Source organism: Myripristis murdjan, chromosome 20 (assembly GCF_902150065.1).
Source record: "Myripristis murdjan chromosome 20, fMyrMur1.1, whole genome shotgun sequence".
In the NCBI taxonomy this organism is placed as follows: domain Eukaryota; kingdom Metazoa; phylum Chordata; class Actinopteri; order Holocentriformes; family Holocentridae; genus Myripristis; species Myripristis murdjan.
Genome location: NC_043999.1, coordinates 21,765,868 through 21,779,894, shown reverse-complemented (window position 1 = coordinate 21,779,894; position 14,027 = coordinate 21,765,868). Strand labels below are relative to the sequence as shown.

At 44.9% G+C, this 14,027-nt stretch overlaps 1 protein-coding gene across 4 annotated transcripts in view; it reads left to right on the top strand.

The window, feature by feature from the left end:
• LOC115378794 (partitioning defective 3 homolog) overlaps nucleotides 1-14,027 on the top strand; it is a 392,369-nt gene that overhangs the window by 189,994 nt on the left and 188,348 nt on the right. For all 4 annotated transcript variants that reach the window (XM_030079303.1, XM_030079300.1, XM_030079301.1 and 1 more), the window contains exons 6-8: nucleotides 7,923-8,032; nucleotides 8,684-8,767; nucleotides 12,577-12,702. In XM_030079303.1, coding sequence (XP_029935163.1) covers nucleotides 7,923-8,032; nucleotides 8,684-8,767; nucleotides 12,577-12,702 — 320 coding nt within the window. The remainder of the gene's footprint in view (nucleotides 1-7,922; nucleotides 8,033-8,683; nucleotides 8,768-12,576; nucleotides 12,703-14,027) is intronic.

The following is a 14,027-nucleotide window of genomic DNA, read 5'->3' as shown; positions in this document are numbered from 1 at the left end:
TTTTTTCCACCTCGACTTGCTGATACCACGCTCGCATCGAAGTTGCTGTATTAAATGGTTCAGATTGCAATTTGGCAATGCTAATCACTCGGGGTCTGCGGTTTCTTGGCAGCCACTGTGCTACTCAATAAGTCAGTGTGATTCTGACTCGTGTAATTGTTAGAACGGCCACTAAAAATATATAAAAAAAAAAAAAAAGAAAATGTATTTAATTACAATCCAGATCTCAACCACGGGTGCTCTCATTGAAATTCAAACAGCCGCTATTATTTCGGCGGGGGTAACATTCGCTCACTGACCTTCACAGTTTGAAAGATGGATTAAATGTTCTGAGCAGTGGAAAGCAGACTGTCCTCCCACTTAATAAGCTCAAAATGATGATTAATCTTTGAAAAGCACCACAGAGCTCTTTTAATGCATGGGTAAGGACCTGGGGATTCAGCCGGGACCATCCACACAGCGGGGCGACGCACTCAACCCCAAGATTATCTGCCGAGAATCTCCTCCTTTCACCAAAACCAGGTGCCTGAAAAGTCATAATATCCCCTTTGAACAATTTTTCTGCACATCAGAAACTCTCAATCCGCTCCAAACACTCCTTTGAGGTGCCATTCTCATGTAAAACGTGGCGCACTTTGCCATTCTTTGAAACACTCCCACTGTACTCCAGCGACATTATTCGCAGACCTTGTAAGAGTAAGAAGCGCTCCGGACAAAAGCCGGTGGCGATAACTCAATTCTCAGTAATTCCTCAGCATTTGAATCTCTGGGTTTCTGGTGTTGCAGCGGCCTGCTCCTGTTGTGGCCGTTATTGATGAGGTTTGGAAAAAGTCTCGGGTCTCTCCGTCCGCTTTGGGCTTTTGTTATTGACCCGGTGATTGATTTAAGTCCTCATAATTAGCCGGCCTAATTTAATTAAAGTGCAATTTAACGATACAGTGGGCAGACCAAAGGCAGCTGTGTCACTGATAGATCAGCCCGGCCCTGATATGAAACAGGCGCTGGCAGATGATGTATTCCACACACAGCAGGTCTCCAATTGACAGAGAGAGGGAGAGAGAGAAAGGAATAGACAGACGAAGACAGACAAAGAGAGAGAGAGGGAAAGAGGTGGGGTGAGAGAGACCTTTGTTTTTCCAAATGTCAGCCTGCAACACCGCCCGGCACACAGACACACGCGCGCACACACTCACTGATGTGGACAAATGCAGCCTCACATCTCTGATCTAATTTGCTTAACAGCATTAAGAACCTGTCTGTCCCTCTAATTTGCTTCGAGTAAACCCACGTCATAGCCCAAACTTTTATGAGCCATTAGCCCTGTCTTTAAAAAACAAAACAAAGACAGATTTAAAAGCTGAGCGTCTTTGTTGATTAAAGAGCTGGAGGGGGGGGGGGGGGGGGGGGGAAGAGAGGGTGAAGCTATATTAAATGTAGCCGACCGGGAACACAGTATGCCATGCGAGCCCGTCTGACGCTGACAGGAAAATATATGATCAAGTGTATAAATATAGAATAAATAGATTTCACTTCCACTTCAGCTGGAGAGTCAGCCAGTTCTCTATTGTGCCTACAATGGCATCATCAGCATCCCTGCGACTAAGCTCGCACTCTTGACCCCCTTCCCTGCCACGTCTTCTTATCATCTGCTGGATGTGAGCATTGTTAGATTGTTTTTGTTGTTTTGTGAAGGGGGGGGATTTTGTCAGCAATTTCAAATGTTCCAGTGTGCCAAAAAAAGGCCGTGTCCTCACTTTCTGAACCTAGCGCCACATCATATAGTCGACTCCCTCTCCTCCTTATCAAAAGGAATGGCACATCTAATCTGGAGCAAGGAATGAGAGGGCTTTCCTTTGAACAAAGGTACGGTGCCGGAGCCCATGGGTGCCGGGTGTGAAATATGAAAGGCAGCACATGTCCTCATAAGAGGACAGGCACAGCTTCAGCTTCTTCCCTTGGCACACAAACACAGGACTGCAGCATCATATCCTCTCTCGCTCTATCTCTCTGTCTCTCTCTCTCTCTCTCTCTCTCTCACACACACACACACACACAAAGTGAGAGGCAGCCATACCAGGGTCACATCACTTTCATTATCTGCCAGGCTTCTTCCAGCTCTGATATTTCTAGTCTGAGAGAGCTAAGAGTTTGCCAAATCACTCATATAACCCTATCCCAAAAATGCTGAGAAAATGCTCTGGTACAGTAGATATGGAATTGCACACTTGTCCCTTTCACTTTGTGTGCGAGGGATGGACCAATCTGTTGACAGAAATCAGCATGAGTTAATATCAGTTTTAAAAAAGTTATTTTTACAGCTAATATTTGGCTGATTATGACGGTAGGCATTTTTGTGAGCATCATCTGGCATTGCTTCTTTTGTAAGGACATGCTGTTACACTACTGTGAAACAGAGCAAAACTAACATGGGCCACGTTTGTGCAACAGTATTCCAGTTCTTACAAAAAAAAGTGATTCATGTCAATATCGGTATGTGCATTATGAGTTGGAAGATTATTGGCATCAAAAAACCATATAGCTTCATCTGTATTGTGTACTACACCCTTCACATTAACACAATGATTTTGCAAATTCTACATTTTGAAACAATCATTAGCTGAAATCATTATGATTCCCAGGATAACAAAATAAATGAAGAAAACGACAGTGTGCTAAGACGGAGCGGTGCACATCTCTCATCCGACAGCCATTAACTGCACTTGAGGGTAAAAGTGGACGCGATAAAGGACGTTGCTAACGAGGTTAACGCCACGCCCTGTCCTTTTTAGCGTTCCTCTATCCCCCACATAAATGTAAATAAGTGTCTGATAATCCTAGTTATCATGACATATCGGCTGTTTTATTGGGGACAGGATGGCGGAGGAGTCCAGTGACCTGACGGAGAGGGAAGGGTTAACAGTGATGGGGAGAATGGGGGTTGGCGGGTGCAGCAGTCAAGTCCAATCTAATCACAGCGCCCATTTTGGGGCCTAATTTGGGCCTAATGGCAGTTTTATCCAAAGGGACAAATATCAGGAATAAAAGACTTTCTGTAACACAGAGGAGAAGTCGGCTGTATTTTGAAGTACACGACGAGTGATGATCTGTTATTGCTCAAGTTTAGGGGGAAATCTTATTGTCGAAGGCCATAATCTTAACTTTAAATGTGAATTGAAAAGAAAGAGATTCTGGCCCCATTTGAGGTGGAAAACTATTGGTAATTGCAGTGGGGTCAAAGGAACTTTAATAGGACTATTAGGTGTTATTACCGGCTGCTTGTCTTTGTATATCAATGCCATTGTACAGTGTGACGGCACCGTGGAGCCCCGCTTGGTCATGTCTATTGTACAGTCTTTAGTTGAACTGCATTAACTCAAGGTAATGAGGGTACAATTACGATTCCTTAACCTTTTGCAACAGGAAAGTCTCCACCTCAGCTGTTTTCTTTTTTCTTTTTCTTTTCTTTTTCTTTTTCTTTTTTTTTTTTAAGTCTGTCTTGCACCTTCGCTCACCGAAAACAGATTCTTTTCACACGCCAGCGCCATTTGTTACCTTTGGCTGGTTTAAAGTTTCCATAAGGGGCGTATGTCACCTCACACAATTAACGTTACGTATTTTTTGGCCCAGTGGAGAGGGGGTCGGTCTTTGTAAATACTTCAGCAGCCTTATTCCCTAAATGCCCTGGCTAAATTGCTTGTTTCCTTAATGTTTTCTCCCGCGTACTTGTCGTTTTTGGACATTTCTACGCCCTGTTCTTTGGCCTCCATTGTTCCTGCCCTGCACAGAAGGCCTGTTGTGTGAGAGCGTGTGACATCGCCTGACAGGGCAGCTTGTTCCACACGTTGAGCTGTCACACAGATGTGGACCCCGGTCCTAGAGGAGGTGCGGTGGCCAGAAACACACCATCCACTGTGACCTTTGAACTTGTCCTTGTTAAGCCCTCGACATCAGCGCAGAAGGGAGCACCCCCTAACCCTAACCCCTGCAAAACCCCCAACCACTACATGTTCACTCGCCTGCAGCTAATGGCCTGACATACACACCAAGCTGTGGGCACGCACACACACACACGCACACACACGCACACATACACACACATACAGTAGGTCTCCTTTAGGACAGTAGTTGATGGAGGATGACAGCTCTTCAGCACACACCCTTAGCCCCAACCCTTGAGCAGCAGGCTTGAATATGTATGTCAGTGTGAGTGTGTGTGTGTGTGTGTGTGTAGTTCTCCACCCAATAAGGCAGCTGCACACCTCTCCCCCTCCCGGCTTTCTCCCCTCTGCTTGTCTCCAACAGCCCTTCCACTCCCCCCATGGAAGGAAACAGCACTCTGCACTTTATAGTTCTGTCTCTCTCTTTCTCTTTCTCTTTCTCTCTCTGTCTCTTTCTCTGTCTCTCTCTCTCTGTCTCATATCAGCCTCAATAATCTAATGCAGCAGCTGTCTGATGGCCAAGCCTCTAACCCCATTTTTGCTTCCTATTATTGTCAAAGAGGCTGGTTGCTTTTGGCCCTGGACCAGAGACTCCTTTCTATTACACACTGAGAAATGGGCTCCCAGGGCTCCTCTATGGCCAGAGATGGATTGAGAGAAGGAGAGAGAGATGGAGTCAGAGAGAGACAGAGAGAGCTAGGAACATGGGCCAGGGAGAGTTGAAAAGCCTTGTTGCTCCTCCACTCCACCGGTTACCAAGGGATCAACAGGGTGCTAAAAGCACTCAGGGGAGTGTCTAGAGTGGAGAAAAAAGGAGAGGTTCAGAATGATGGAAAGACTTAAAAAGAGAGAGAGAGAGGGATCAATTGCATGCCAAAGCTCTCAGGGCAGCAGGGGGAAAAGAGAGAGAGAGAGTGAAAGAGAGAGAGATAGAGAGTTAGAGGCAGATGTCTGTTAAGCCAGTGTCTCTCCTCTGCTGTCACTCAGTGCTTAGCATTGCCACTGACACAGGGACAGACAATAAGTGGCTTGACAGTGAATAGAAAGGGTTGGCTTCCTCCTCTGCTCCTGGTGACAAGGAGACACTGACCCCTGCAACACTGACTCACCGCACGGTCACTACGGGAGGGTGTCGAAAACTGCACCGCAAAAAAAAAAAAAAAAAAAAAGCACATTTATCAATTCATTTAATCCTGTGTTCAGTTTAAATGAGTGTGTAGCAATTTAATGTCAATAAATTGTTACGCCATTAATTTTGAGACAGTATAATTACCATAAACAAATTAAACTATCACAGAGAACATTGGCAACATCTCCATTATGCATTGGGTGTCAAGGGATGGGATTTCATGGGAAATCCATGCACAATGGTGCACCGTGCAATAGTGCAATGGTTTACAGCACTACTTATGGAAAATTTTAAGAAAATCAAGACTTCAAAACAGTTAGGACTAGGTGTAGATACAGCTCACTAAAATGGTTAAGTCAACATCATATGAAAATCATGAGCATAAATGATACACATTGAATTGATAAAGTATTGTGAAAAATAATATCATGGTACTCAGCTGGTTCGTTTTTTGCACAGCTGTAGGTAAGACTGATGTAAGGCTCCACTCTGTCCATTTATCAGTCTCCATTTGTCTGTTCTCCCGTTTCTCTGTTTCAACTTTTTTCCCTCTGCTTTTGTTTCTCCCAGCACTAACTCACTCTGCTTTTCTCATTTTCACACTTTTTCCCCCATTCAATCATTTTTTTTTTCTTTTTCTTTTTTTAATCACTGGTCTTCTCTTTAGTGCTTTTCTCCTCTTTTTGTCCTGCATTCAGATTCAGCTTTTTCACACCATGTGTCTGCGGTGTATCTGAATAGAAATATCATCATGCACAGGTGCTACGCTATGCGCTCATGCCATTTTTGGACCAGTTTTTCTCCTCTCACAGTCACACACACACACACACACACACACACACACACAGTCTGCTTGCATTACAAATATCTGCTTGGCTCCACAGACAGGGTCCTCCACCTCAACAGTGTGACGGGTACTGATGACAGATATCTTCACTCAGTGTAGCTTCATTCTGTCTCCCACCATGCCACGTCCGTTCTCTCTTACTTTCTCTAGCTTTCCTCTATGCAGTCACGCCACAACTACTTGTCATCTGGCAACCTGTTGCCACTGAAGTTAATTACTTGTCAGTGTCAGTGATGACTTAAACGTGAATCAGCTCCCCTTTCTATTCATTCAGTTGTCTATTGTGATGTGATCCAGTGCTACCTCTTCCCTTCATCTGCCCATTATCTGCACAAATGCTTGTATTTTCCAAAGTGAAGGTGTTCCATCTCTTCATTTCATTCATCTAATTCCGTATATTTATATAGTCATATATTTAGTTGTCTTTATTAGTCCGATTTGGCATGCCTATCCCTCTGTACACCCTCCCTTCAAGGCATCTTTATTTAAGGATTCCCCTGGGTGGCCTGGTGCTTTGGAACAGTTTGCACAGAACATATGAAAACCCAGCCCAGCCCACTGTGGGGTTTTTCATAAAAGGTTTTGTGAATAACGGGTGATGCAAGGCACCCAGGACCTCGGCTGACACGTAATTAAAGGCAGAGATTGGCCGGTTGAGGGACTCATTTTCATAAAGGCCGGTTATAGAAGGGAAGCAGACAGGTGTGGGGAGCTGGGGTCTCTTAAGGATACGCTGCTGATGAAATTTTCATGCCTCCAACCCACCTTACCCCCAACCCTAATAAATAAATAGGGGTCTCTGAGTCTCTCTGTGCCACCTCAGTGTGTCGCCAAAGATTTCCTGGCCTTCTGACAAAGGCTGAATACATTTCCATAAAGAGTCCAGAAAACCTCAGGACCTATGTGGATGTGCTTGACATTTTAGAAATAGAGAAAGAGGAAGGTGAAGGGTTAGGCGGCGTGCGAAGAAATAGCGGCTAACAAAGCGTTTCAGCAGACTGTCCCATGGAGATGGTGATTGTGTCTGCACACACACACACACACACACACACACACACACACACACACATACGTACTGAATTGCATTAACTTACAGAGGTCTACAATGCAATCGGTGAAGCAAAAAGTAGAATTCTTTCTATTACGCTCACACTGAGTGTCACTTGTAGATGAACCCTCCCAGCTCCCTGGTTTTGCTTGTCAGCTTCCTATAAGATGTCCTGATTCTCTGTTTTAGTACAGTGGATTCACAATCTATATGAATAAGTCTTCAGCTGATGAAGAGTTGAAAATGAATCTTTTCTTATTAAATATGTCTTCCTCCTATTGCAGATGAAGCATGTCATCATGACATGTCCCTGCTTGATCTGTATCATCCTCTAAGCTAAGCACAGTGAAAGGTTTTATCCCCCATTAAGGGACAGTATAAAGCTGTCCTGTCTCGTCCAAGAGGCTAGTTAAGTCCTCAGACGTCTGGCTTGTCGGTAAAAGCCACCGCCTTCCAGCCCCGCTGTCTTAATGGCCCTGGAGGAAGATGACTAAATGAAATGAAGAGAGTGAGAGAAACAAATGGCAGCGGGCATGACCACTTTCTTTCATTTTGAACTTGATCGCATTACCGCAAGACCTGGCAGTACGGCCACGCCCCGAGCCAACCCGATTGATTGAGCACAAACAATCGATCAGGGCCACTTTGTCACTGCTGTCGCTGAGGTTTTTTGGCTGGGTCGGGATGTCATTGCAGCAGCAGAGTCCGGGTCTGTCCTGCACCGATAGTCCTTTTGATTTAGAATAGAGGCCATTACTCCTCCCTGCAGGTAATTGGATTAAAAGCCAGAAGACAGAGAGTGAGAGCAAGAGAGAGCGAGAGAGAGAGAGAGAGAGAAACAGGGGAGGAGGAGATGGGAGCATAGCCACATAGGAGCAATGACATGCAGTGTCAGTCTTTCATTTTGCCATCGTCACTTAATCTTTTATTCCTTGTCTTCTTGTTTGTCATCCATTCCAGGAGGAAGAGGAGGAAGAGGTGCGAAGGAAAGAAGAAGGAAGGAATGGACGGATAGAGCCAGTGGGAAGGGCCGATTCCTCAATGGAACATTCCCCTGTGTTAAGTCTGGAGTGAGTGATCATCCAACCTTGTGCCGTTGAGCTGTACATTTAAATCCAATTAAAGTGCACTGAATTTATGATGTCTTTATGTACTACAATACCACCAGAGAGGTTAACAATTACCAATGTGTCATCATTAAACACAACACGACAGTCATCAGCATATAATAACAACGCGATGCTCACATCAAGCCCCGAGCATGTATCCATTGCCATCATCACACACATCTGCATCAATGGCCGGTCTTCTTCATTTGTCTCCCTGCACCGTCATGCCTTTATCTACACAAATGAACCCCCTCCTTCTCCTCCTTGCACATTTTTCAATTAATCTGTTCTCTTTTCGTGCCAGGATCTGATCTTAATCACTTAATTGGAGTCTCCATTTGGGTCCCTAATCGACCCCGGGGTCCACAGGCCTGACTTTGTAATGGATGACTCTGTATAGACAACACAATTCAGCTTCCACCAAGGCCCCTCTGGCTCTGCCTCCCCCCATTCCCATATACCATCATCCACCTGTCATGTTAGACTGTGTCGTCCTTTGTATCCTTCTTTTTTTTCTTGCATTTTATTTTCATTCTTGTTATGTTTTTATTCATGCATGTCTCCGTCCTCCTCCTCCTGATCCTCTCGGTCTCATCCATCATTGTCCTGCAGTGGCATGCTCAAGCCAGTCGAGGTGTCCAACCAAGGAGGGCCCCTGGGGATCCACGTAGTGCCTTTCAGTTCACAGGATGTCAGGTAAAAGAAAGAAAAAAAAAGCATCTGATAGTCAACACAGCCTAACGTACAACACTGGCTAGTTAGTTTCATCGTCTCGATATGTCTCTTGCATCCTTTGATTTGAAGCCCCATGGATGTTGCTTTGCTTCTCGCTCTAACTTCTCACTTCACTCACATCTCTTTTTTTTTTTTTTTTTTTACTTTTTCCTCTTTTTCCCCAATTGCTGCCTCTCTGTTCTCTCTTATTCACCTCTTTATATGTGTCGCTCAAGGCTATCTTTTTCCCTGACTCTGATTCTCTCAGCCGTCTTTTCCCTTCATCATTCTTCTTTTTTGTTATTCTCACTGCTGAAACACCACACCCAAAGTCAGCACCACTCATATCCCTCAGCTCAGACACCCCCGGTGGGATCAAGCACAGATGAAAGTGGTTTTGCTGTTGACTGTGTGAGTTTTCTAGGTCTATATAACACTTTTCTTTTAGTCCAACCTATGCGTTCAGACGCAATAGTGTCCACCCTGTCTTGAAGGTGACTCAAAATGCCTCCCTTTGCATATTTTCAAACGATGAGCAGGGGTGTCGATGACAGGGGACATGAGGCGGCATGCATCACAGTTTATGGTTATTTAGGAAAAAAATAAAGGACAGAGGAAGTCGCCAAATGTAATCAAACTAAAAGCTTGCGCATAACACAGGGCCTTGGTATACGTCAAGGGACTGGCACAACACCAAGGTCGGATGAATGCAGCTACTGTGCTCAGCAGAGGGAAAGTGACGCAGGGGAAGGAGGTGAAAAGACAGACCAAGGAGATGTAATGGGATGACATGTAAGGGCAACAGGATGGTTGTCATTGAAGACTGCTGTGTATCATTTCTTCGGGACACTAATCCCATTGCTGTTGATAAGGAAGTGTTTGGTAACTATTTTTAGCTTTGACCTCAGGTGATTGATTCCCTCAGTCATCGTGACACTTTGGGTTACCCTGACACAGGAGGAAAATAACAATGCACGATGAGTCACATCAAACAAAATAAAGATCAAATTCAATCAGCACGTTTTTGATGAGCTAGATAAGCAGCACTGGTTAAGCAAAGTTCAAATCATTACTCATACATTACTCTCCTGAAGCCCCAGTGTATTCTGAAAAAGCCACATTGCATCTTGTAACATACAGTACAGTAATGCTGCATGAGCACTAAATTACATCTCCATCAGCTAAGATCGGTACTAATAGCTATCAGAGCCTTCAATTAGCTCCAGACATGATAAGACGGAGAGTCTGGACAGTCGGATGATGCTAATGGCCTGGCCTAGCTCTTTCCTGTGTGCTGTAAGCTAGGACAGGAGGCATTAGAGTCAGCGGGCTGTCATTAGTGTCTAGACCAGGGCCATGGGGGTCAGACAGCCAGGAAATCCAGACAGCGAACAAAGGAACTGCAGGCACTGCAATGTCCACCGCTGGCATTCTGCTTCACTGCACTGACATCAACTTAGATACAAGCTAGAGGATAGACAGTCGGAGAGGAGGGCTTAGAGACTCTGTCACTCTTGCACATCACACACACATGCCTACGTGCACACAAACACACACACACACAACAGTGTGGAGATAGAGAGTGTACGTCCTCATGTAGACTCATCCATATGAATTCAAGCATCAAACACAACCTCTGTCTCTCTGACTCTCTCTCTCTCTCTCTCTCTCTCTCTCTCTCTCACACACACACACACACACACACCCCTCACAGAAGCAGCCTTCGGTTAATGAACTGCTCATTCCATGACCAGTTTGAACTGTAAACAAACAACAGACATAATTGCCATGCATAAATGGATCCTGATTGCATTATTATTTAATTAAAGGCAGTGGATGAGAGCAGGTGGCCTCCTTCAAACCATATTTCAACACTGTTCCTCAGACGCAATACGGAGGAGAGCGGCCCATGCTGACGATGCCTCTTGCATTCTCAGAAAACTGGATTTAGTGAGCCTGTTTTTTTTTTTTTTGTTTTTTTTGTCCGGTATCTGCATAGAGTGCCTACTAGCATGACGCTCCTAATGCTTATATCCAGTACTTCATGAATTCACCAGCATGGAACCTTTGAGAATGCCATTTCGATTTTACATCAGCTCTCCTGCTTTCCCCAAGTAACTGATATGTATCTACGAAAACCCCATCAGCGAGATGGGAAGGAACTGAGAGGGTGGCAGTGCATTACAGTCATCACAATAATAGCGCTTTTAAGAAATCATCATCTTCTTGAAATCCCTAAAAGACTCCACTTTATCCCTAATCGTCACCACTGCTGCTTTGAATACTGATCAGGGATCAACAGAAGCTCCATATTGGTCGAGGCGACGGCCTTTATCTACTGTCTTGGGTCTGCCTCCAGATCAGAAGTCATTAGACTTTGTCCGCGCTGTAATCTTCATGCACAATACTTTGTTTTCAAGCTGTCAACACTTATGGAGATAAAGCACAATCATGTCCGGTTCCACAACGCCTGCAATTACTCTCTGTCTAAGACGCTTAAGCTGACCTGGCAAGGCTGGCTCAGACACCGAGAGGGAAGAGAAGGGCCTTTTGTGTTCTTTAATTCCAACTTAGTGCTGAGCCATTTGCCCCCATTGAGGAGCATCATGAGATGAGTTGGTGGTGTGAGCGTGGATGTCCACATTATGCAGCCAATTAGACCAATGATCTGAGAGTGGGCCTGTTTGGCTGAAATGCTAAACAGCTCTCCGAATCTGCCCTTGGTGTCTGTAGAAAACAGAGTCACACGTCCAATTTGCTTTTTTATGTATTCAGCAAAATAATAGGAGGTAAATGGAAACTATATACAGCGCGCAGCTCATGACCTTGACGATGATAAACTATCGATTACAGTGTAATTTAATATGTCTGCTACATCTTTCTACAGCTAACTAATTTTTGTTCAGTTTCTTCATCATTATTACTTCCCTGAAAGTAAGCATCAAAACTTTCTGCCAGTTTATGCAAGGACACCAAACGTCTGCACTCGTTCAGTCTACCTGCTACCTCAGGCGTCTGGCGCCTTAGAGACGGATGGAGTTTGTAGTTCTGCTGTGCGAGCGCGCATCAGATCTCTTTGCATGCCGTTATCCTCAGGGCCGAGCCAAAGCCCCAAGGAGCTCTGTGATGTATTTGTTTAGAAGGGGTGGGGGGTGTTTTGAAGGTAAAGGTTGCCTTTTTGAAGGGATTGCTGAGGTGGCATTGCGGTGGAACTGTTTGGGTATTACAGTGCCCCCCGGCTCTCGTCTTAAGCTGCAATGAAGGCTGCTGCAATGTCTGCTCTGAAGCTATAAGATGATCACTTAGCTGAAGGTCTGGATTACCTAGCCAGCCCGCTCTGTCGCTCTCTCAGACTTGCCCGCAGACAAGAAGACAGAAAGATAGGCAGCGGCTTAATGTTTCGTTAGCAACACAGTGCTTCTCAAGGCCATGGGAAAAACAGTCATTCACTGTACCTGAGTTCACAACTTGGCAAGTTTACTTTTTTGACAATAGAGGAGCAGTACCTCTACAACACTACACCCCTACCCCTGACCTCTTGGGAGCTTGACCCATTTAGTCACAGGAATTGTGACTAAAGTTTATTAGGAAGTGATACGTTTTTTTTGCACTGCCTATTCATTCAATCCAATTCCTTCCTTCCTATTCATCTTAACCTTTCAAATGCAGCTTGGCACTTGCAGTCTCCCATTCAGGGTACCTGTGATTTTGTGTGTGTGTTGTGTATGAGTGGTACAGTATAAATTTAATTTATGTGTTTCATTTTTAACCTGCTCTATAACCATTTCCAGGACTCTGGGATTGCTAGTGAAGCGTCTGGAGCGTGGTGGCAAAGCTGAGCAGGAGGCTCTTTTCCAGGAGAATGACTGCATCGTCAAGATTAATAAGGGAGACATACGCAACCTGCGGTTCGAACAGTAAGCTCTCAAATTGCCCCTTCAGTGATGGTTATACCCTGTCACTTCTTATGTAATGTCTTCATTTCCATGCTATGAATATTTTACTCTGAATCGATAACTTCCTCTTGCATTCTGTAAATTCTATCAAAGCTCCTGCTGCCTGCAACTTCTCAAATAATGGCTCTTTCTCTTGCCAGCTGCAGTGATTGTTTTTCTGCATATACTGTCCCTTCATATACATGACCTCCAAAGCTAGGGCACGCGTTTTCCTCAGGAACGACTTTCCTCAGCCATCGTCCAATATGACATGAAAGTCACACAGAGAACAATGTGTTGGACATCAAGTGTAGTGGCAGTAAATGGTGTTTCAGTTGATAAATGACACCCAAACCGCAAGGAGATGTGACACCAACGCGGTCGCACAGTAAAATAGAAATATGTCCATTGTACTGACCTTGTTCGAGTCGCCCCGACTTGCAGTACTTCACCACCGCTCAGTCCTCTGATCCAAAACCGCCTGCGAGCTTCTCCTGATTCCTTGCTCCTCTTCATTTCCTTAAGTGGAATGAAGATATAAGCTACGGACTTTTCCCTCCATTTACCTAAAGCCACTCTTCTCTCTCTCAGGCACACATAAGCCTAAACATGTGCACACTCTGACATACATATTTGCACAAGCACGGAAACACACATACACCCACACACAAACCCTGACACCAAGCTATAAAGTCTTATCTATACCCTTGTGTGTGTATATGTGTGTGTGCCAGGGATGAGAAATAGATTGCTTCTCCTCCAGGCTGGGATCTAGAAGCAGTGTAGGGAGGTGAACTGCTCGCCTCTCTCCCTTATTCCCTTATCGTCCACTCCTCCGTGGGAGGAAATCGTCTGGATTCCTGTTAATGAAGGCCCAGCCTACAGTCATACCATGCTGGACAGAGTCATCTAGAACCACTGGGCTTTCAGCCACCCTGCTGGATGACTGACAGAAGCACTGTGGTGAAGACAGGAACTATGTTTCAGACTAGGGATGCACGGCATCCGTGCTGATCCAGACATAATTCACAGGTCAGATATCGGACTGATGTTACTGATCCACATACCGATATGAAATACCCGCACAGACACATTGCTGCCTGTAGTATTTCTATAACATTTCTTTAGTTAATCTGCTGCTATTTCCTCCACAACAGTTTGTTAGCAAGGCTGTAGCTAGTGCACACAGAGGTTTTCTTCTTCTTCAGCAGTGCCCCCCAGGGTGCATTGTCCTGATTACAGTATAGCACCACAGTGGAGAGTTCCAGTACTGCAGTCAAATTAGAAAATTATGTTGCAGTGGACAT